At 37.7% G+C, this 24869-nt stretch overlaps 1 protein-coding gene across 7 annotated transcripts in view; it reads right to left on the bottom strand.

Annotated features, from left to right (window-relative positions):
• The window catches only part of TPX2 (TPX2 microtubule nucleation factor), a 54338-nt gene that overhangs the window by 13625 nt on the left and 15844 nt on the right, over positions 1–24869 (bottom strand). For 5 of the 7 annotated variants that reach the window (XM_019972220.2, XM_019972219.2, XM_019972224.2 and 2 more), the window contains 9 exons: positions 20601–20720; positions 13522–13648; positions 9334–9462; positions 8193–8321; positions 6374–6495; positions 5230–5381; positions 3654–3825; positions 1632–1770; positions 755–971 (listed from right to left, as the gene is read on the bottom strand). In XM_019972220.2, the coding sequence (XP_019827779.2) occupies positions 755–971; positions 1632–1770; positions 3654–3825; positions 5230–5381; positions 6374–6495; positions 8193–8321; positions 9334–9462; positions 13522–13648; positions 20601–20720 (1307 nt within the window). The remainder of the gene's footprint in view (positions 1–754; positions 972–1631; positions 1771–3653; positions 3826–5229; positions 5382–6373; positions 6496–8192; positions 8322–9333; positions 9463–13521; positions 13649–20600; positions 20721–24869) is intronic. The other 2 variants (XM_070801462.1, XM_019972225.2) reach the window with 2 other exon arrangements.

The following is a 24869-nucleotide window of genomic DNA, read 5'->3' as shown; positions in this document are numbered from 1 at the left end:
ACAGCACAATTGCATACTCTGTGTCAGACGCTAAGGTCTTCATCGGGGCTCTCTAATCTATGCTGCACCTGACAATCAAAACTCCAGGGGTGGGGCCCAGGAATCTGTTTATGTAACAAAATCCCAGAGGACTCTGAGACCCAGGTGATTTGGCAATGACTACCCTACAGCATACCATATCAGTTCAGTAGGTTCTTACTTACTCACCTAGTGTTTTGCTGATCCATTTATCCAGAACTCTCAACAACACATTACCCAGTACAATACTACTCTATGATCTCACTTAACTAACTCCTAATGAACTCTAGCCACCCATCCCCACTTACCACTTCACCACAACATTTCCAAAGTACAACAAACTGCCAAACCAATTTCCTCCATCAGTGTTTCTAAAAATGGAGCTCAGGTAATACTGGTGATATTTAGGTAGGATGTAGACAGCTTTTTAAAAAATAATCATACATTTTCCTAAGAACCTTTCATTTTAAAAGGTACCTCCTATTTTAATACAATAGCATGGACCTTTGAACCACATTACCTAAATCCATATCCCAGCTCTGCCACTGGCTACTTTATGATTCCATACTGGACTTTAAGTTTCCTAAGAGCAAAATCCACCTCTGCCATGTCTCTTTTTCACCCAGAGCGCCTAATACGATGTCCTGATCACAGTATCCAAACATGTGTGACTGGGGGGGATATGTGGTTGTGAACATGACACTTCTACCAGCTCGCAGGGCTTCCCCACTCTTACCACAACATCTTCCAAGATCTTAGTAGGGCAGGGCCTGGAATGAAATTCATAGTGTTCCTCTTCCAATTTCTTCTTTGACTCCCGCTCCTGGATCCTTTTCTCAATTTCTAAATCAAAGCCAACAGGCTGAGTAGGTGGCTTCACAGGCGGTTTCTTAGGCAAGATGGGCCCACCTTCAAGAATTCTGGGATCAAGTTCCTGTGCTTTGAATTTGTATCTGTAAGGCGAGAATTTAAGTGATAACCACAAAAAAAGATTTTTTTAATAAAATGAAAACTAAACAACAAAGTAGGCCAAAACCAGGAAAAAAAAAAAGTAATCATTAAGATTATCCATCATGTGCAACAAAAATTCAACTCTCTCCATAGCCATTATCCCTGCCTCGAGAGCAAAGAAAAAACAAGACAGTCTAACATCCCCACCACTCTAAAGATTGGGGTTTCTCTTGTACTTCTTTTGAGAAAAGAAACTCCCCCTTCCGAAAAGAAGTACAAGAAGGGAGAAAGAAGGCCACAGGAGACAACCCCCAGACTTAACTCACACTAAATTCCAGTTCTCTCCACTGGTAAGAGTTTTAACAATCCCTTGGGTAGCCATAAAAGGGTGAGATTTATCTAAACCTCAAAGGGCCCTCTTTATTGTAATCGTAAATTCTCCCACCCCAACCTCTGATTATTTTTTTTTTTACCAGTTTACACTCCAGGACAGCTCCCTACTCCCACTTTCAATCCTTTCATCACAGAGGCAAGGCAGAGCCTGTAGCTCAAATACCATAATTTCCAAGGCAAGAAAAACAGTAACTGTCCCCCTTACAGAAGTGAAAAGGAAGCAGGCAGGTTTTTGGAACTCTCCCTCAAATACTGCCAGTGGAACTTACTGTTGCTGCTTCTCAAGCTCCTCGGCCTCCAGATCCGCTGCACTCTTGCAGGTCACAGGCCTTGTACGATGTTTGGTTTGCAGCACAGGAGTCTGTGGGTCTCTGCATATTCTGACCACAGATTTGGAGGGTAATGGCACTGTAAACCAAGAGCACAGACATTCACCTAGCTAAGACCCCGTTTACCTGTAGGTGCTGAACTCAGCTAGGCAGCCCAGAGATGCTAAGCCAGAGAGTGGCTGGCCCCTCACACTCAGCTCAGCTCAGCTCACAACAGTCAGTCTGACAAACATTCAGTCCCTTCTCCCCTATCACTCTTTATTGAGAGGTGATGATAAAGGTAGCCTGTGGGTAAACTCTGCTATCATCTTCTGAATCTAAAATCCATTTGTGTCTGATGGATTTCTTATCACTGCCGAGGCCTGCACTGCCTTTCTACTGACAGTGCCAACTATTTTGCATGTTATTGACAAATAATAAAATAAGGCATTTCTGAAGACCAAGTAACAATTTCCAGTATTATGAACTCCTTAAAAGCATCTATATCGAAACATCAAGACTATCTCCCACAGAAAGTCAAATGAAAAAAGTAAAAAAAAAAAAAAAAAGCTATGTCAAAGCATCAATATTAAGATCACCATCACCATTCACAGGAAACACTCACAGAAAATACTATTTACCTGGCCAGAAGCAACCTTGTCAATTTTCATAATTACCCAGAATGAATTTTCTAATTTAGACCTTACCACCTAACAATTGGAGATGGAAAACAAATCTACTTATTTTAGAAATAAGCCAGGCTTCAAGTATACATATAACTATTATTGAGCTATAATAGTCCAAAATTTTAAATAAAAATCGCAGAAAATAATTTTTCTTTCTATTTGCTAGGATCAAGATTCTAAGAGCAGAATACCAGACTCTAATAAGAGTCACATATATTTGGAAAGTCATGGTTAATACTTAAATTTCCATCAGAATAAAAAAGATTATTTTCATGATATAAAATTTGACAAATGGGTACTAGAACATGGTAACATTAGGAAATGCTGTCCTTAAAGGAACTAACTCATCTGACTGCCTAAAATAGCACTAAACAGTGCCTAGGCAAAGGCAGGAAAAATTCAGAAACCTTCAAAGTCAAACAACCAGATTTTGCTTTATCCAGAATACTACCCTGCACGGTTGACAACTAGTTTACACCACACCTCCAATCCTCAAACTTCTTTTAGGAGTTATTTTCATAAAGATACACACTGTCAGATTAGCTTCCTCTCGTCGGTTCACCACCAAATCTACAAACTAACCAACATTTGCACTCATTCCTCTCTTCTACTCCCCTTTCAAAGAACAATCACGCCACCTGTGCTAAGTATCCCTCTCCTACCTGTACAGGGTCTTAACCATTGGTTATCTCTTTTCTCTCCTGTATTTCCCTGCCTGGACTTCTCAGCACACAGACCTGCTCTCCCTATCTTGCACTTCCTTTGATTCTTATATTTCCTTCCACATTCACAGCACTCACAATAATCTGTGATGACCCGTTTATCTCTCTCACTGAATTACAAACTTGATGTTGAGCACCAAGTCTGTTTTGCTCACTTCTATACTGCCTACATCACACAGAGTGTCTGCTTTGTAGCAGTCAACATTTATTGAACCAATGAACAAAAAGCACACAACAGTAAGTGAATAGAAAGCTTTCATTTTCTGTAGGTAAGTGTGCACCTTGACACATGGCAAAGACAGCCTTGATGTGTCATGACATCTCGTGTTACCTTAATTCCCCTCAGCCAATTACTGACCAGGAGGATCAAGGTGGTTGATGGGTATGAGTGGACAGATAGCCAGGTGGTTTGAGAAATGCTCAACTATGGGTACATTTGTTGTCTGCATACAACATATGCCATGCTTTAGTTCAAAAACTAGGATTTCAACTAAATACAAATTTGTACCTAAGATGCAAGCACAGGGAATTCTAGGGGAGGCTCCAGCCAAGTATGATACTAGAAAGAAACTTACTAATATCATCCTTCCTGTTCCTCAGGTGGTATCTGGTAGGGGTTCGTTTATGGAATGCTTCGACCTGCTGTGCAAGGGGGACATATGTAGAAGCCGTCTCATCAAATGTTCTTTTCTTTCCTTGTGACAGGTTGAAAGGCATAACAATGGTGCATCCCTTAGTCACTCGGGCCTGAAAAGAAAGAATTAATTCCCTAAATGAAATGTTATGGAAGAGCTCAGATCCACCTCAAGCCTCAAACTCAGCACAGAAGATTAAAAGGAAAAGAATCCATGGAAAGCCAAGATGATTATTCTTCTTAAGTTGTCGGTCCTTAAGCATGGGTTATAATCTGTATACTCCCATCTTTTAAAAAGGGGGAGAAAGCATTTAGCACTTAACAAATTGTCTATTCTGTTACATAAGGTGATTTTTCCAAGCATGCTCATGTTTTGAAGCAATCAAGAGCAAGTTTTCTTAGAATTAGAAGGGGAAAAAAGCTGTACAGGTATCCCACCCCAAGTCATTTAAAAATTTTAACTGGGCTTCTGGATCAGCTCAGGCAGCTACCTGAATCAAATTCTCTTCTCATATCCTACCCCAAAACTGACTAATGAAGAAGCCCACTCCTTGGGTCACTAATTTTTATAAAATTAGTTTCTGACTGGAAGTAAAACTCAAGGACCTACATCTCAAAGGAAGAATCACAACTCCAGGATTTAAGTCTGCAAAGGACTGACTTAAACAAGTAATGCTGGTGATTTCCCTGGTGGTACAGTGGGTAAGAGTCTTCCTGCCAATGCAGGGAACCTGGGTTTGATCCCTGGCCCGGGAAGATTTCACACGTTGTGGAGCAACCACAACTACTGAAACCCGTGCACACTAGGGCCCAAGAGCCCCAGCTACTGAGTTCATGTACTGCAGCTACTGAAGCCTGTATGCCTAGAGCCTGTGCTCTGCAACAAGAGAAGCCACTGCAACGAGCAGCTCATGCACCACAACAAAGAGTAACCCCTGCTCGCCACAACTAGATAAAGCCACACACAATGATAAAGGCCCAGTGCAACCAAAAACTAATTTTTTAAAAAGAGATTAACCTACTTAAAAAAAATGATGCTGGTGACTGCAAATGCAAGTAGAAATTCTTAGTGATAGATTTTTAATTTAGGATTATTACTGCTTTTGTTAGCGCTCTGGTAACAAAACTGTATAGGATTTGAGTGGTCTGCCCCAACTTGACTTTCCCCATAAACCCATTATAGTTTGCACAAAACTTTGCAGACACAAGATTTTTTTAAACAAATGTTTAATAGCACAAGCCATAACAAGCCTGTACCTACAATTTGCCACATGTAATTCTATGTGTTTTATGTACATTCTCAATTCAGTTTTCACAGTAATTTGATAAGATGCTTCCCAGAGAAAGTGATTTATTCAAGATCACACAGCTAACAGGGGGCAAAGTGAGGATTTAGATATATTTTAACTGAAAGACACATGCTTCTCTCAATTACATTATCAACAGTGACCATAAATACTACACCAGAATCTTCGCTGAATAACTAACAAGAATATTAACTTAGACAGTCAACTTACAGGAGATGGAGGATGCTTTCGCAGTTCCGATGTAAAGTTCACTTCCTTATACTCCTCCTGGTTTTTAGGATGCTGTTTGACCCGCTCATCTGTGCGGAAGTGGAAGTCAACTGCTTTGGTTACCTGGCTCACTGATTTCTTCACAGGTTGTCCTGAGTAAAAAGTACAGTAAAACATACAGGTAACACGAATAATACAGAACATACATACAGTAAGTCCCTTTTTAGTCAGTCCTTTTGTTATTTCTATTACCATGGATCTAACTTTATTTACTCTCTGCATATAACCCAATTTGAAACAGTCCTCAAGGACACCAAAATATGTGCCTTATTCATTTAGTACTATTGAGTTTGAGGGCCTTCAGTCAGATGCAAATTGTAATAAGGTAGCAGAGGGGAGAAGAATCCCATCTCCCAGGTGTGTTCATAGCTCTGGAGACACACAGAAACTGGAATACTTTTGACAAGAAAAGCTATGAAATGACTTTCGAAACACACTTAACTAAGCATCTCTAAAAGGGAGACCCCATAAACTCCAAAGATGCTTTTCAACCCAGTAAGCAGAGCTTTACAGATTTGACTTCACCAATATAATTATGCTAAAGCAAAAAAGAACTCCGATCCTTTCAGCTCCCCCAGTCATACTTTCCTCCCCAGCTACAAGTAGATTCACTCAACTTTCTTCTCCTCTGCTTAGGATAAAATAGGGAAAAAAAAAAAAATTGGTCTGTCCAACTGCTCTATCTTCTGTCTTAATCCTAGTTCCTTCTTTTTCTAATACAAAGAAAAAGAATTAGGAGGTAAAAAGAGGAAGAGATTAATTCTACTTGGGAAAACAAGGTAAGAACTCATGGAAAAGACCTCAAAAGATGGGTGTCAAAAAAAAAAAAAGATGGGTGTGACTTCAACAGTTAGAGATGGAGAGGAACGACAACATGCTCTAAGAAAGGACCAATGTACATAAAACATTCTAGGGAATGATCATTGGGATATGAATGGCACCCATGTCCAGCCTCCTAAATAAACACATCTTTTTACACTGACTACTGACCAAGAAAGACATTTTTGCTTTTGAGACTTTAAAAACCACCAAGGGTATGAGAAGCACCACCTCATAAATCAGACTCAATCAGAACCAAACTGACCTGCTCCTGCAAGAGCAAACTTTTTGAATTCTTCATTCCTTTTCCGCATCTCTACCACTTCCTGCTGCATTTTCATTCTCTTTTCCAACTCTTGCTCCTCAGTACTTTTTAGAATCTTCTGCCTAAAGGGCAAATAAGTAAAGGAGATGAGAGAGGAGAGGAGAAAGAGATTTAATGGTAAAAAAAAAAAAAAATCTAAAGCCATTATATAGATTAGATTTTTAACATGGGATAAAATAACCATCAAAACCAAAAAGTATTATCCAAGAAATCAATACTAACCTAGGTAACACTATGAAAAAAAAAGATGCAAAATTTATTCCAAAATATTGAAAAAATTTCAGAAAAAAAGTTAAAATAGACTACAGAGGATTTTACAAAATATCCACAAATTTGACTGTATAATGATTAATTTTCATGCCACAAGAAAAACCAAAAAACCAGTAGTAATATTTTCAATAAACACAGCAAAAGGTTAATATACATAAAATATATACTATGATAAAGAGAAAAGCCTTTGGAGTAGAGCCAACCAGAGTTCAAATCACAACCCTGTTGTTTCATTTCCTTCCTATGTAATCTTGAGAAAACTATTTGACCTCTATGAACCTCAGTGTTCCCCAGTTTAAATGGGTAATACAAATACTCATTTTCACAGAATACTTGTGACTATTAAAAACCAGACAGTTTCTGAAATAATTGACATAGTATAAGTTCAATTTAAAGTAGCCATTCTTAAGAAAAACCAATAATCAAGTAGTCATTCTTAGTAATGAAACATCACTAAGACCACTTACAGATAAATAAAAAGGAAACAACTCTGGAAAAGATGTTTACAGCAACAGTAATACAATCCTGTTAGCAAACAAATAAAAATTAAAATAATTTGATGCCATCAACATTACATCAGTGAAATTTGAAACAATTTTAAAGTAAAAAATTCAATACAGGTGAGACTACAAGGAAATAAAAATATTCAAAGTTGATGGCACTAAAAATTCACACATTTCAGAAATAAAACTGACAATATCAATAGCCATAAAAAGGATCATTTCTCTTTCCTTATCTTGAGGAGACTATTCAAAGAAAAGAATCTCTCTATAAAGATGTTCACTGATTCCTTGTAACAGTGAAAAATTTGAAACAGTGTTTTTAACAGGAAATTTTCCAATTAATATAAAGAATGTAAACCATCAACCAAAAAGAAAGATAAATGTGAAGATTTTGTAGCAGTACAGAAAATAAGAGTTTCATAGTGAGTGAATAAAGCAAAATCCAAAGACTGCTTAAATACTGACTGTAAAAATAGGTATTTTATTTGAGTAAAGTCCAGAATGGAGCTTGAAAAAGTAAATACTGTTCAATTTAGGTAATTGGCCACGTGATATGAAGAGAGGACTCAGAGGAAAGACCCTGATGCTGGGAAAGACTGAAGGCAGGAGGAGGACACAACAGAGGATGAGAGGGTTGGATGGAATCACTGATTCAACAGACATGAGTTTGGGCAAGTTCCAGGAGACTGTGAAGGACAGGGAAGCCTGGCAAGCTGCAGTTCACAGGGTTGCAAAGAGTCAGACATGACTGAGCGACTAAACAAGAACTTTTACTAACTTTTTTCTATTTCTTTTACATTTGTTTTAATAGTTTATTTTTTTTCAATGTATAAAACTCAAGCACCCACTAGGACATAAACAATGTACCTTACCATGGTGACAGCCTTTAGAGTTTCCCAGGCTCCATGTGCTTCAAACAGACTGTAGTTGTACACATTTGTAATTTTACTCTGATTCTAAAGCTGAAATTCAGCAAAGTATCATACCTTACAGGTGGGATACAAGGCGCAGTATGTCTGCCCTTGGCTTTTTCAGGGGAAGATTCATTCTTTTCAGAAATATCTTGACAAGCATTGCCTTCTTCCTCTTCTTCTAAATTCTTTTTATTGTGAGAACTTGAGTTGAAAAGGACAAAAAATATCTCAATCCCCTATAGCATACAAATATCTCAATCTCCTCCCCAGATCTACTACTACACATGGCTTAAGTTTTTTCATTCTTTAGGACAACAGCCATACTTCAACAGCCAAGGTTCTTTCAACAGTATCATCAGTTTATATATAACAATAGCTACAACAAGCAAACTTTGCGAACACCAACAGAAGTCAGGTAAGAGTTGTCTGGTGATGGTTCAGGAAGGTGGGAAGAGATTCCAACTGCTCATCATCAAATGAACAAATGCAAGATAGTTTCCTTTCCAAAATTTATGTCGCTTTAAATGGCAACCCACTCCGGTATTCTTGCCTGGAAAATCCCATGGACGGAGAAGCCTGGTAGGCTACAGTCCATGGGGTCACAAAGAGTCAGACACCACTGAGAGATTTCACTTTCACTTCTTATTGACAGAACTCTAATTTTGTTTGGGGCAGCCAACATATGACGGTAAAAATATTGTACTTGCTTCAACAATCTCTACTGCAACTAGAGGGGATCTAATTTACAGTTCAGTCAACTACTGTATAAACATAAGCATTACTGGAAAATATTTTACTTTCCTATTATGGATGCTACCCCTCTTTCTTCGCCAGACCCTTCTCTTGAACATGGATATAATACCTAGAGATAGAGAAGCTATCTTGTGATAATGAGGCAACAAGCACAAGGAAGAAGCTAAGAAACACAGAGCAGCCATCTTGAGCAGCAAGTATGGGGGGAAAAAAAAAACCACTAAGACTCAGAAATGTCATCGAACCAAAGCTAGCAGCAAACTACTTTCAGAATTCTATGAAGCAAATAAATCACTGTTCTTTAAACTTCTCTAATTAAATTGGCTACCATATTACCTTCAACAAAACGCACTCCTAACTGACAAAAATACGAACAAGCACCGTGTATTCTGCTTGCTATTACCATAGGAGCAAACAGGGGTAAAATCTATGCCAACTGACAGAAGCTGTGGCTACTTACACTTTCATTTTTTTGGAGGGTGGAAATTCATTGATGATTACAGGAGTACCACATCTCTTGGCTTTCATTTTTACATGCTGCTTTTCCTTCTGTTCCAAATTCTTCTTAGCAGAGAGTCTGAGAGATCTTCTATGGTAGAAGAATTGACAAAACTTATCTGTAATGAATACATCTACTAGATATGTTGCAGAAATGTGAAAATACGTCAAACTACAAAGGCTATTTGTACAAACTACAAAAATGGTATTATTTCCACTCTAAAAATCTAATGTCTTATTGATAGCTTTTGAAAATTCACCACAAAATGTTGGTACTTTAAGTGCACTGGTATTTGTAAATCAAACCTCAATAAAGTTGATTTAATTTTGTAAAAAGGCACTGGTACAACTCCTTCCTTTTGAAGGTATCAGTAAAAGTAAAAAAAAAGATGAGGTGACTTGACCCTGTTACACAGCTAACTAGTCAGCCTTGAAGTTAGAAGATCTCCTGGAAATTTACTGAAGTGTTTATTTTCTCCTCTTTTAGTCATGACCCCCAATTTTTCTTAAAATATGTAACACATAACAAAAAGTACACAAAAACCAAGTTAAGTTAATGATTATAAAGTGAAGACTCATGAAATCACCACCCAAACTAAGAAACAAAACACTGGCAGCAGGTGCTACCTTGAATTTTACAGTAATGACTACTTTGGCTTTATCTTTTTTACCATATAGACATGCATTCCATAAACACTGTATGTTGGTTTGAAAAGAAAATAAAAACTTTATACATTTTTGTCTTGCTTTCTGTCTCAATATTATGTTTGTGAGATTCAACCACATTTATTCACGGAGTTCTAATTCACGAATTTTCAATGCCCTGTAACATTCATTATAGGAACATACCACTATTTATCCAATCAACTGTTGACTCTCGCATATGTCTCCTGATATACACATTGTTGTTGTAAGACTGCTAAGTCACAGGACTTTGGTTTATTAACTAAAGTTATTTTCCAAGGTGTTTTTACCAACTTATGCTTACACTGGCAAATTTATAAGAGTCTGTATTGCTCTACATTCTCCTAAACACTTGGTATTGTCAATGACTTAATTTCAGTCATACAGATTGGTATATATTAATCATAGAGCCTCACTGTGGTTTTAGTTTGCTTTTCCCAGGGAGATTGAGCACCTTTTCACATGTTTATTGGCCATTTGGTTATCATATTTCATTAAGTACTAGTTAAGTGTCCTGGTTTTCTACTGCATTGTGAATCTTTTTCTGATTAGTAGGAATTCTTTATATACTGTGCGTATGAGCCCATTGTAGGTTTTAAGTGTTACAAATATCTCCCGCCAATCTAGGGGTTGGCTTCTCACTCCTTTTTTTGGGGGGTGTGGGGGCGTGGGGCTTCTCACTCTTTATGGTATCATTTGATTAGATAGTAAGTTCAAAAAGCACTTCTTCCTAAAAAGCATGTCAGTGCTTTTCTGTGTGGATTCTATTTAAGAAGTCTTTCCCTATTCCAAGGTCATGAAGATATTCTCCTGTATTTCCTTACTTGAGCTATGTTTTCACATTTAGATCTACAATTCACCTAGTACTGACTGTTTTATATGGAGTGAGATAGATGACAACTCTCATTTTGTTCTATTTGGCTACCCATTGTCCAGTCATTGTTTACTGAAGGGGAAAAATAAAAACATCCTCTCCTCATAGGCATGCAATACCACTTTTGTATATATTGTGTCCATATATGTCCATATATGACAGAGTAAGCTTCTATATGATTCCATTGGTCTCATCATTGGGCAATACCCAAATTAATACAAAGCATTAATTATTGTAGCTTTATAATATGACTTGCTATCTACAAAATAAAAGTATTTTGACTACTCTTGGACCTTTGCATTTCTGTACAACTTTTAGCATCAACTTATCAATGTCCAAAATGAAAACCTTTGGGACTTTTGTAGAGATAGCATTGAATCTATAGGTTGGGTAAGGAGACTTGATATTTATAGTATTGAGTCTCTCAAAGCATTAACAAGGGGGCTTCTCTGGTGTCTCAGTGGTAAAGAATCTGCCTGTCAATGCAGCAGACAAGCATTCAATCCCTGACTTGGAAAGATTCCACATGCTGCAGGGCAATAGGCTCATGAGCCATAACTATTGAGCCTGTGTTCTAGAGCCAGGAACCACAACTATTGAGTCCACGTGCTGCAACTACCAAAGCCCACATGCCTAGAGCCCAGGGTCTGCAACAAGAGAAGCCTGCACCACAACTAGAGCAGCCTCTACTTGCTGCAATCAGAGAAAAGCCCGCACAGCAAAGAAGACTCAGCATAGCCAGAACAAATAAAACATGAATGTAGTATGTCCTGTCATTTATTTAGATGTTGTTTAATTTTTCTCAACACTCTCAAGATTTATTAGTATATATTCAAATTTTTATGAGTGCATAGAGCACCTAATTTAAAAATCTTTATCACAAAGAATTTAAAACATATTAAAAATGGAGAATAACATAAAGAACCAATAGGTACTCATCATTCAGCTTTATAAGTTATCAACTTATAGAAAAAAAAAATTACCAACTTATAGCCAATCACATTGTTAACTTTCTTTTCATCTACCCATCTTAGATTTTGAAGCAAATCCCAAATTTCATATCTTTCATCTGCAAGTATTTTCATATTAATCTCTAAAGGGACTCATAAAAACAAAAACATGGAGTAATGTACAGTATATTTATCATGCAAATCTTCTTGCATATTATTACAAAATGTACACAATATACAAAAATACGACTATTTGAGTACACTGGAAAAGTGACCAAAAGCAGGCAGAAAACAGGAATATTTATCCATGAATAGTAACTACAAAGGTTAAGAGTTATGAGTTTTTTGCCTGCAGGCATGCCCCAAATGTGGCAGCTCCAACAGCAGAAAACTACTCTCACTGGCTTTAGATAACAGAAGATAGAATTCAGGCTAGTACAGGAGCTAGAAACCTCAGAGGAAAGTCCTAGAAGAAAAAGAGCTACAAGTCACTCAAAATCTGAGCCAAAACTCTCCACAAGTTTCCTGTTACTATATATGCTAACTATGTGTATTTGGACTTCCCTGGTAGCTCAGACAGTAAAGCGTCTGCCTACAATGTGGAAGACCCGGGTTCAATCCCTGGGTCGGGAAGATCCTCTGGAGAAGGAAATGTGTATTTAGGGGAGACCAAACATGCCCAGTGAAGAAAGCAGAAACTGGTGAGGTGTCCATCCTTAAAAGACAAGTGCAGTAGGTAAGACTGGTGAGTTTGCTGGATTTTTTTTGATTCAGTGCATTACCCAGTGTGCATATAGTAGGACAGCACACAACTCAAGTCTTACTAGCTTGAGGCGTCTGAAGCAAAGCAGCTGGAAATTTAGAGGCAATACTCCAGAAGTTAAGAGAACCACACAGAGGATGAAAACTTAAGCCTGAGTATAAACTCTACTTGGTTTTGGCTGACCACTAAGATCTTCAGGCATAGGGGAGACTCCAAGAAGGCAGATTTAAAAAGCAATTATCAGTTCAGTTCAGTCGCTCAGTCGTGTCCGACTCCTTGCGACCCCATGAACCGTAGCACCCCAGGTCTCCCTGTCTATCACCAACTCCCAGAGTCCACCCAAACCCATGTGCATTGAGTCGGTGATACCATCCAACCATCTCATCCTCTGTCGTCCCCTTCTTCTCCTGCCCTCAATCTTTCCCAGCATCAAGGTCTTTAGCAATTATATATGTAGACATATGAATGGCCAGAAACCACATGAAAATGTGATCAACATCATTAGTCATCAAGAAAATGCAAATTATAAATACAATGAAGTATCAGTAAAAAGACTGATACCAAGTGTTGGCCAAGATATGGAGCAACTGATACTCTCATACTATCCTGCTTATGGAAACGTAAAATGCTACAGTCACTTTGGAAAAATTCTAGCTGTTTCTTATAAACAGTTTGAATCCTGTCTCTGAAATAAATCTGCCCCAGACAAGCAACTTTAGCACCTCTGAGCTCTTATCTATATAAAATAAGTATATTACCTACAACTCATTAATGTTATGAAGATTAAATAAGGTAACATGAAAAGTCTAATGTACTATGGGACACATAACCCTTCTCTGAACATTATTAATATAACCGCCACTTTTGAACACCTCTTACCTCTGAGGCTGAACTGGATTATTTCTTGATGTGGTTTCTTTGACTTTCATAGAGGGACATTCATTTGATGGAATGGACTCTTCCACCAGATTTTCTTTTTCTGCTTGTTTGTTGTAAGTATTATCAACTGCAAGAGAACAAAAACTAGTCTATACTCAAATCCCAAGGAAATACATGTCTATATATACATATGACTTAATACAGAAAATTCTAGATTGAAATATGTGTGTGTGTATCCTCCTAAGCAGTGGAACCTTTTGTTCCAGTGAAATCTTGTGCAGAAGACCAATTTATAAAAGCTACTTTATAGTTGAAGCAGAAATGAAATATCCAGGGCCCTGCCTATTTACTAGTCTAAGGCACCTCAGAAAAAAGTGTCCTAAACCCCTCATGACACTTTTTCATTATTTATTTATCTGGCTGTACTGAGTCTCAGTTGCAGCATGTGGAATTGCTGACCTTTGTCATGGCATGTGGGATCTTTAGTTGTGGCATATGAACTCTTAGTTGCAACATGTGGAATCTGGTTCCCTGACCAGGGATCAAACCTGGGCATCCTGCACTGAGACCAGAGTGTTAGCCATCAGACCACCAAGTAAGTCCCTCTCATGACATTTCAAAAAGATAAAAATTCTGAAGCCTTCTGTGAAAAAATGAAATCACCTAAGTAAGGAAAACAGGATAAGCTGAATTTCTCATCAGCAACAAAGGAAGATAAAAGATAATGGAACAATGCCTTCAGAGAAATCAAGAAAAAAATCTTTTAAACTGCAGTTCTATATTAAATCCAACTTTCAATAGTAAACGAAGGTGGAACAATGACATTTTTAGACATGTGAGAACTCCAAGTTCTCTTCCTGCACCTTATCTTAGGAAGTTCCTTGGGGACGTATCCCTGCCTAATGAAGTACAAATGAAAGAATACAAGAAAAAGGACATAAGACCCAGGAAACAAGATGCCAAGAAGAAACTAAGAAAAATAATGCCGCCCTCAAATAAAGCAGTATAGCTTCCAAGGATCATTGTTCAATATGTAGCAAGCTCAAATGTGACAAAATTTTAAGTAATTGATCAAGTTTAAAAATCTACCTGACCCTGATGTCAAGATCATCTTTATGTGGTCAAGGGATTGTGACAAATAACACCAAGAAGAACCAAGAAGAAATGTAGCTGCATCACAGTAACTGACCTGGCATTGAGTAATATTTACATAATCAAAATAATGTAAATATTTCTGTAGTAATCATATGACCAGACATTATAAATACAACCCCCTGCTGCTGCTAAGTCGCTTCAGTCGTGTCCGACTGTGCGACCCCATAGACGGCAGCCCACCAGGCTCCCCCGTCCCTGGGATTCTCCAGGCAAGAATACTGGAGTGGGTTGCCATTTCCTTCTCCAATGCATGAAAGTGAAAAGTGAAAGTGAAGTCGCTCAGTTGTGCCCGACTCTTCGAGACCCCATGGACTGCAGCCTTCCAGGCTCCTCCATCAATGGGATTTTCTAGGCAAGAGTACTGCCAATTAAATTTAAAACAATAAGAATTTTAAAATGTAGCATCTAAGAAAAGGGACTGTGTATGGGGTGGGAAGAAGAAGGAGATATTTTATCAAAGTATTCTGATGTTACTATGGACATCATAAAACAGAAGCAGAAAAAAAGTGCTGAGAATAATGAAAAAGAAACAATCAAGTAACGGCTTCATGGAAAAAATAGCATTTGATAGTACAGCTTATGAATTGAGCCTTGATTAAAGTTCACTTCAACCAGATGACAGGGAATAAAAGTCAGGCCAAGAAAACACATTTCACACAATATTTATTCCAGAGAACAATTATTTAGCTCATTTCCTAAAGAACTTTCTTTCTCGAGGGGAGAAAAAGACATAGGAAAAAAAAAATAGTATGCCATGTCAAAGCTTCAATAGTATCTTACCCAATTAAAAGACACAGATGATTAAATTTTAAAAAAGACCTAACTATATGCTGCCTGTAAAAAATGCATTTATAATAATCATGTAAGTGAAAGAGTGAGTTGCTCAGTTTGTCCAACTCTTTGCAACCCCATGGACTGTAGCCCGCCAGGCTTCTCTGTCCACGGAATTCTCCAGGCAAGAATACTAGAGAGGGTAACCATTCCCTTCTCCAGGGGATCTTCCTAACCCAGGGACTGAACCCAGGTCTCCCGCATTGCAGGAGGATTCTTTACCGTCTGAGCCACCAGAGAAAGAATACTGGAATATTCACCAAGAACACTGGAGTGGGTAGCCTATCCCTTCTCCAGGGGATCTTCCCAACCCAGGAATCACACCAGGGTCTCCTGCATTGCATGTGGATTCTTTACTAGCTGAGCTACCAGGGAAGCCTGCCCATAAGGTTATCCACTGACTTTTCAGTAAGCATATGTTAAAGACAGTAATCATAAGGGGAGGAGAGTACAAATTCAGGGCTGTTAAAATTCATTTGAAATTATGAGATCAGCAACATAAAATAATCATGGAGATATAGATACATATATATAAACCTCATGGTAATCACAAACCAAAAAAAATCTATAATAGATATACAGACACATAAAAAAGAGAAAGGAATACAAATATAGAACTACAGATAGTCATCAAACCATAAGGGAAGAGAACAAAGGAACAAAAGCAGATATATAAAAACAACACCCAAACAATTAAAATGGCAATAAGTAGATATATATCAGTAATTAGTCTAAATGCAAATGGATTAAATGCTCCAATCAAAAGACACCAAGTAGTTGAATGGATACAAAACAAGACCCATATATATGCTGCCTACAAGAGACTGACTTCAGATCTAAAGACACACACAAACAGAAGTGAGAGGATGGTAAAAGGCATTCTATGCAAATACAAATCAAAGAAAAGCAGGGGTAGCAATAATTATATCAGACAAAATGGACTTTAAAACAAAGACTGTTACAAAGACAAAGGATATTACTTATGATCAAGGAATCAATTCAAAAAGAAGACATAGCAATTATAAATATATATGTATCCAACATAGGACCACCTAAACATATAAAACAAATATTAACAATCATAAAGGGAGAAACTGACAGTTACACAACAACAGAGAACTTTAACACCTCACTTACCTCAGTGGACAGATTATCCACAGAAAACTCAGGAAGGAAACACTGGCCTTAAAGGACACAGTAGACCAGATACATAGAGAGAGAACACTTCATCCAAAAGCAGCAAAACACATCATTTTCAAGTGCACAGGGAACATTCTCCAGGACAGATCACATTCTACGCCACAATACAAACTTCTGTAAATTTCAGAAAACTGAAATCATATTAAGCATCTTTTCTGACCACAACACTATGACACTAGCAGCCAACCACAAGAAAAAAACTGCAAAAACACAAAAACACTTGGAGGTTAACCGATATGCTACTAAACAACCAATGGATCACTGAAGGAATCAAAGAAATCAAAAAAATACCTGGAGACAAATGAAAAAACACAACAGTCCAAAACCTATGGGATGCAGCAAAAGTGGTTCTAAGACGGAAGTTTACAGCAATACAAGCTTACCTTAGGAAACAAGAAAAATCTCAATCAACCTAAACTTACACCTAAATCAACCAAAGAAAGAACAAACAAAACCCAGTTAGCAGAATGAAAAAAAAAAAAAAAAAATCATAAAGATCAGAACAGAAAGAAGTAAATAAATGGAAATAAATGAAATAGTGACTAAAAGAAAAATAGAAAAGATCAATGAAACTAAGGGCTGGTCCTTTGAAAAGATAAAATTGATAAACATTTCAGCTAGACTCATTAAGAAGAGAGAAAGGCCAAATCAATAAAGTCAGAAATGAAAAAGGAGAAGCTGCAAACAACACCACAAAAATACAAAAGATCACGGGAGATTATTACAAACATCTATATGCCAATAAAATGGACAACCTAGAAGAAATGGAAAAATTCCTAGAAATGTACAATCTCCTAAGACTGAATCAGGAAGTAACAGAAAAGATTAAGAAACCAATTACTAGTAATGAATTTGAATCATTAATTTAAAAAAACTCCCAACAAACAGAAGTCCAGAAACAGATGACTTCACAGGTAAATTCTACCAAACATTTAGAATAGTTAACACCTATCCTTTTCAAGCTATTTAAAAAAACTGCAAAGAAAGGAACTCTTCCAAACTCATTCCATGGGGCCAGCATCACCCTGATATCAAAACCAGACACAGATACTACAGAAAAAGGTCAATGTCACTGATGAACATAGATGCAAACATTCTCAACCAAAAAAGGATCATACACCATAATCAAGTGGGATACTGTATCATCTGTATTCATACCAGATACTTAAGGAGAAATAAACAATCCACAATCATAGTCTGAAATTTCAAAACCTGTCCCTAACTGATGGAACAAGTTGACAGAAAAATCAGCAAGACTATAATAGCCATGCATACGTGTATGTGCTAAGTCACTTCAGTCGTGTTCAACTCTTTGCGACGCTATGGACTGTAGGCTCCTCAGGCTCCTCTGTCCATTGGGAATCTCCAGGCAAGAATACTGGAGAGGTGTTAGATTGGTAACTCTGATAAGCTGGCTCTTTGAGAAGATTAATAACACTGCTAAATCTTTAGCCACACTGATTAGAAAATTAGAGAGAGATGACACAAATTGCTAATATAGGGAATGAGAGAGATGATATCACTACAGAATTTATAAGTATCAAAAGGATAATAAGGAAACATTATGACAACTTTTTGCCTATAAATTAAACAACTTAGATGACATTGATAAATTACTTGAAGGACAAACTACCAAAGCTCATTCAAGAAGCAACAGATAATCTATATCTGCTAAAGAAATTGAATTTTTAGTTAAAAACCTCTCTGCAAAGAAAACTGCAGAGCCAGATGGCTTGAATGGTGAATTCTATAATATTAATTTTACAAAAATTCTTCCAGAGATATGAAAAGGGAATATTTATATAGTAAGGTGAACATTTACTCTATCAAAACCAAACAAATGCATCACAAGAAAGGAAAACTACAGATTATTCCCCATGAACACAGATGAAGAAAATTTTAAACAAAATAATGTAACAAACTAAACCTAAAATATAAATATAAAGAAAAATACCATCCTGACCAATTGGGATTCATTCCAGAAAACAAAGATTGGCTTAAAATTGGAAAAGCAGAGTAACTAAGCAATTTAAACACTAAAAAGAAAGGGAAGAAAATCATATAAACATCCTAATATATGCAGACAAAGCATCTAAGAAAATTTAGCATATATTACTATAAACATTATCAGCAAAATAGGAATAGAAGAGAAATTCCTCAACCTGATAAAGGACATCTATAAAAAAACTACATCAGGATTGAAATCAAAATAAGAACTGAGGCCTCCAAAAAAAAAGGACTACAGTTAACATTATACTTAATGGTAAAAGCCTGCATGCTTTCCCCTAAAGTTAGGAATAAAACAAGCATGTCTACTTCTCTCCTATTTAACGTCACATTAAAGGCTCTAGGCACTGCAATATGCAAGAAAAACAAAAGGCTTATTTGCAGATGACATAATCACTAAGGTAGAAATCTGATGAAATCTACAAAAAAGGTACTAAAACTAATAAGTGAGTTTAGAAGGTTGTAGGATAAAAGATCAATATAGAAAAATTTATCACAATTATTTGTACTAGCAACACAATAAAAGCTGAAATTAAAATAGAGGTCTAGGGACTTCCCTGATAGTCCAGTAGTGAAGACCGTGCTCCCATTGCAAGGGGGAGTAGGTGTGATCCCTGGTTGGAGAACTATGATCCCACATGCTGAGAGGCCAAAAAAAACCCCCAAAAAACCAGAGCTCTAAAAAGTGCTTTGTGAACACAAATAAGGGGAATCAGTTAGAGAAAAAAAGATATTTAAGTTGGAAACTGAATGATGTATAAGAATTTTCCAGTTAGATTAAGGGTAGAATAGCACTGATGAGACAGGTGAGAATGTGTACTAAGAAAGAACAAAAACCCTGTGACCAAGGGGTATGCACGAGTGGAATTAATGTACGTGGTTTTTGACACATGATGGGCCAAGCAGAGGCGTCCAGCTCTGGGGCTCACTGTTGACAAATAATTTTAAACTGAAAGTGGTCCAGACAAACAAGGTACCATCACATCCTCTTTCAGTTCAAGAAGAGCACAAAGACCATCAAAGCAACAGAAAAATCTTCGACACTTCTAAGCACCTCAAGTGAAATATGTATACATGGTGATAACCTCTTATGCAAGAAAGATGGATACGTGTCCAAACCCCAAATTCAGTAAGATATCACCTGTGTTTGAAAGACAGCCTAGCAACTGAGACTCTGCAAACTAAACAAGTTCACTGAAAATACAGCGACTGTCTATGGCCCTTTAGTTAGTGCTGCAATTGGGGCGAGTTTCAGATTAACCCATAAGATTAATTCTCAAATGTTCTAAATTGATTATGGTGATTGTGCAACTATTCCATGAGCATATGAAAGAAGACTGAAATATAAACTTTAAGCAAGTGAATTGTATGACATGTGAATTATATCTAAATATAGCTACTATTTCAAAACAATCATTTTTGAGGATTTATGACCTCTTAAAAGAATACTTTTTGTTCTAATCAAACAGACAGTATTTTTTTATATTTAGTAACTATTAGTTAAATGTCAATCATCTTTTAAAATCAGATACAAGACTCAAAGAATTCTTGCATAATTATCAAGCAGTACATTCTTCTTTCCTGCTGTTTTGTTTCCCAGCCAGACTTGGGTTAGGTTACATTAAATCTAGTCAAAAAAGAAAATAGTTATATATCTGGCAATAAAATTCTATGTTAGCTTAATTTCTCAAAGGTTGAAAAATGAAAAGAACATAGCACATCATTAGTTTTCAACTTACCATGAAATGAATAAATGAATTAGCCCATTTCACCAATTAAAAACAAAGGAATACATCATTTAGGTAATTTCCCCAGGTCCCTTGGGTTCCTAATATACTGCTCCACCATTCTGCCAAGGAGCTTTTTTCTAAGATGTTCTTTCTTACCTGGCCTCAAAGGTGTGACATCTCGATGAAGATTAGCCTTCCTCAGAGGTGTTTTGCCCTGATAAAGCCCTCCTGTACCATCCTTCCCAGTAAACTTATTCTCCAGATTAGCCTTCTCATCTGTGAAAAGGTAAAATCATGATCATCTAAACAACCAGCAAGGAAGCAAACAAAAGAGTGTCATACACTTAAAATGAGGCCTAAAGCCTCCTACTGGTACACTTCGAACTCATTTGGCAAGTACCAGCAAAGTTTCAGTGATTAAAAAAAATAAGTACAGGTTATATAACAGAGACAGCAACTGCAAAAACTTATCACTAAAACACTGGTAACACTGAACAAAGTATTACAGAAAAGGAGAAGTGCAGACTCTGCATTGTGAATAGCTCTTTATCTTTGCTTGATACACATTTAGGAACACATAATCATAAACTGGCCTTATCTACTACCTAAATACATCATGTTCCTTTTAAAGAAAACTGTAATCAGTGAGATTGGTAAGGCTTACAAGTGACATCTTGTAGTCTAATTGAGTTGAGGTTCTTCCTCAATTAAGACAGTGTGGAGTGCAAGAGGATGGAATAGAGCTAGGTTCTCTCAGGGAATTATATCTTAGGTTTTGCCATGACCAAAGCCAGTACAAACAGTGAAACTATCAACAGCCTACTGATACAAGTTTTAGGAATGTGCTGAGTCCCACTGTGAATGTATACTCTGACTGCAACTGTGTAACAAGACGTAATTATCTGGAAGAAAATTATAAAGGAATACATTAGAACTTGTGTGGACCACAACAAACTCTGGAAAATTCTGAAAGAAATAGGAATACCAGACCACCAGACCTGTTTTTTGAGAAATCTATATGCAGGTCAGAAAACAACAGTTAGAACCGGACATGGAACAGACTGGTTCCAAATACGGAAAGGAGTACATCAAGGCCATATATTGTCACCCTGTTTATTTAACTTATATGCAGAGTACATCATGAGAAACGTTGGGCTGGATGAAGCATAAGCTGGAATCAAGATTGCCGGGAGAAATATCAATAACCCCAGATACGCAGATGCCACCACCCTTATGGCAGAAAGCGAAGAACTAAAGAGCCTCTTGATGAAAGTGAAAGAGGAGAGTGAAAAAGTTGGCTTCAAGCTCAACATTCAAAAAACTAAGATCATGGCATCTGGTCCTATCACTTTATGGCAAATAGGGGGGGAAACTGTGGAAACAGTGACAGACTTTATTTTCCTGGGGTTCAAAATCACTGCAGATGGTGACTGCAGCCATGAAATTAAAAGACGCTCACTCCTTGGAAGAAAAGTTATGACCAACCTAGACAGCATATTAAAAAGCAGAGACATTACTTGGCCAAGAAAGGTCCGTCTAGTCAAAGCTATGGTTTTTCCAGTATTCATGTATAGATTTCATGAAATTAAAAGACGCTCACTCCTTGGAAGAAAAGTTATGACCAACCTAGACACCATATTCAAAAACAGAGATATTACTTTGCCAACAAAGGTTCGTCTAGTCAAGGCTATGGTTTTTCCTGTGGTCATGTATGGATGTGAGAGTTGGACTGTGAAGAAGGCTGAGCACCAAAGAATTGATGCTTTTGAACTGTGGTGTTGGAGAAGACTCTTGAGAGTCCCTTGGACTGCAAGGAGATCCAACCAGTCCATTCTAAAGGAGATCAGCCCTGGGATTTCTTTGGAAGGAATGATGCTAAAGCTGAAACTCCAGTACTTTGGCCACCTCATGCGAAGAATTGACTCATTAGAAAAGACTCTGATGCTGGGAGGGATGGGGGGCAGGAGGAGAAGGGGACGACAGAGGATGAGATGGCTGGATGGCATCACTGACTCGATGGATGTGAGTCTGAGTGAACTCCAGGAGTTGGTGATGGACAGGGAGGCCTGGCGTGCTGCGATTCATGGGGTCCCAAAGAGTCGGACACGACTGAGTGACTGATCTGATCTGATAAAGAAAACTGAGTGCCAAAGAACTGATGCTTTTGAACTGTGGTGTTGAAGAAGACTCTTGAGAATCCCTTGGACTGCAAGGAGATCCAACCAGTCTATCCTAAAGGAAATCAGTCCTGAATATTCATTGGAAGGACTGATGCTGAAGCTGAAACTCTAATACTTGGCTACCTGATGTGAAGAACTGACTTATTTGAAAAGACCCTGATGCTGGGAAAGACTGAAGGCGGGAGGAGAAGGGGACGACAGAGGATGAGATGGTTGGATGGCATCACTTGACTCAATGGACATGAGTTTGAGTAAATTCCGGGAGTTGGCGATGGACAGGGAGGCCTGGCGTGCTGCAGTCCATGGGATCGCAAAGAGTCAGACACAACTGAGCAACTGAACTGAACTGAACATTAGAACTAAGATGATTTTGAAAAAACAGTGGGATCCATTTTTTGCTTCCAAAGTATACTTAAAACTACTGTTGTACTAATATTTCCTTTCCTGTTTTCAAGAAAAAAACTTGGAAAAAGAGAGACAGCCAGCTATTTCCTCAGGGTTTCAGTGGACCAAGGGCATGGAGAAGACCTTCTGTACGGCAGCAGGCTTTCTTATCCACCCTTCCTCCTATACACACCCGACAGACCCACTGGATTTCATTAGAGTCCTTTTCCAAGAGAATGGCATATGCTATCACATCTGGACACTGCACTGTAAGTGTGAAGTACAGCTGCAATGGACTCATTTCTACCCCCCTCACATACTGATTTCTCTTAATGAGAAAGAAGAAAATGAAGAAGACCCAGCAATAACTAGCATGACATATCACTGGTCTCACATACTATCCCAAAGTAATATAAAAACAGAGAACACTTATGGACATGGGGAGAGGGGAGGAGAGGGTGAGATGTATGCAAAGAGTAACATGGAAACTTACATTACAATATGTAAAATAGATAGCCAAAGGGAATTTGCTGTATGGCTCAGGAAACTCAAACAGGGGCTCTGTGTCAACCTAGAGGGGTAGGATGGGGAAGGAGATGGGAGGGAGGTTCAAAAGAGAGAAGATATATGTATACCTATGGCTGATTCATGTTGAAGTTTGACAGAAAAAAAACAAATTTCTGTAAAGCAATTATCCTTCAATAAAAAAATAAATTAAAAAAACCCCTCACATCCTTATTTGTTGACAATATCAAAGTTTGTGTCATATCACCTGACCCAATATCAGGGAATCCTATCTCTATTTGGAGACTGGGTTCTGAGTAGCACAATCCCTCCATTTAAAAATGGCAACCCACTCCAGTATTTTTGCCTAGAGAATTCTATGGACAGAGGATCCTGAGGGGCTACAGTTCATGGGGTCCCAAAGAGTCGGACAAGACGGAGTGACTAACACTTTCACTTTCACTGTGACTTTGGGCTAATTTCATAAATCCCAGAAGCCTGAATTTTAATAACCAAAGCAGTCTTGAGAAAGAAGAATGGAGTTGGAGGAATCAATCTTCCTTACTTCAGATTATACTACAAAGCTACAGTCATCAAGACAGTATGGTACAAAAAGAAACACAGACTAGTGGAACAAGATAGAAAGCCTAGAAATAAATCCATGCATTTATGGGTACCTTATTTTTGACAAAGGAGGCAAGAATATACAATGGGGCAAAGACAGCCTCTTCAATAAATGGTGCTGGGAAAACTGGACAGCTACATGTAAAAGAATGAAACTAGAACACTGCCTAACACCATACACAAAGACAAACTCAAAATGGATTAAAGACCTAAATGTAAGACCAGAAACTATAAAACTCTGAGAGGAAAACATAGGCAAAACACTTGATGACGTAAAACAAAGCAAGATCCTCTATGACCCACCTTCTAGGGAAATGGAAATAAAAGAAAAGTAAACAAGAGGGACCTGATTAAACTTAAAAGCTTTTGCACAGCAAAGGAAACTATAAGCAAGGTGAAAAGACAACCTCAGAATGGGAGAAAATAATAGCAAATGAAACAACTGACAAAGGATTAACTTTCAAAATATCAAGCAGTTCATATAACTCAATAACAGAAAAGCAAACAACCCAATCAAAAAGTGGGGAAAAGACCTAAACAGACATTTCTCCAAAGAAGACATACAGATGGCTAACACATGAAAAGATGCCCATCTTCACTCATTATTTGAGAAATGCACATCAAAGCTACAATGAGATATCACCTCACACCAGTCAGAATGGCCCTCATCAAAAAGTCTACAAACAATAAATGCTAGAGAGGGTGTGGAGAAAAGGGTACACTCTTGCACTGT

This window comes from Bos indicus, chromosome 13, assembly GCF_029378745.1.
Source record: "Bos indicus isolate NIAB-ARS_2022 breed Sahiwal x Tharparkar chromosome 13, NIAB-ARS_B.indTharparkar_mat_pri_1.0, whole genome shotgun sequence".
Lineage (NCBI taxonomy): Eukaryota > Metazoa > Chordata > Mammalia > Artiodactyla > Bovidae > Bos > Bos indicus.
This window is presented reverse-complemented; position numbering and strand designations above follow the sequence as displayed.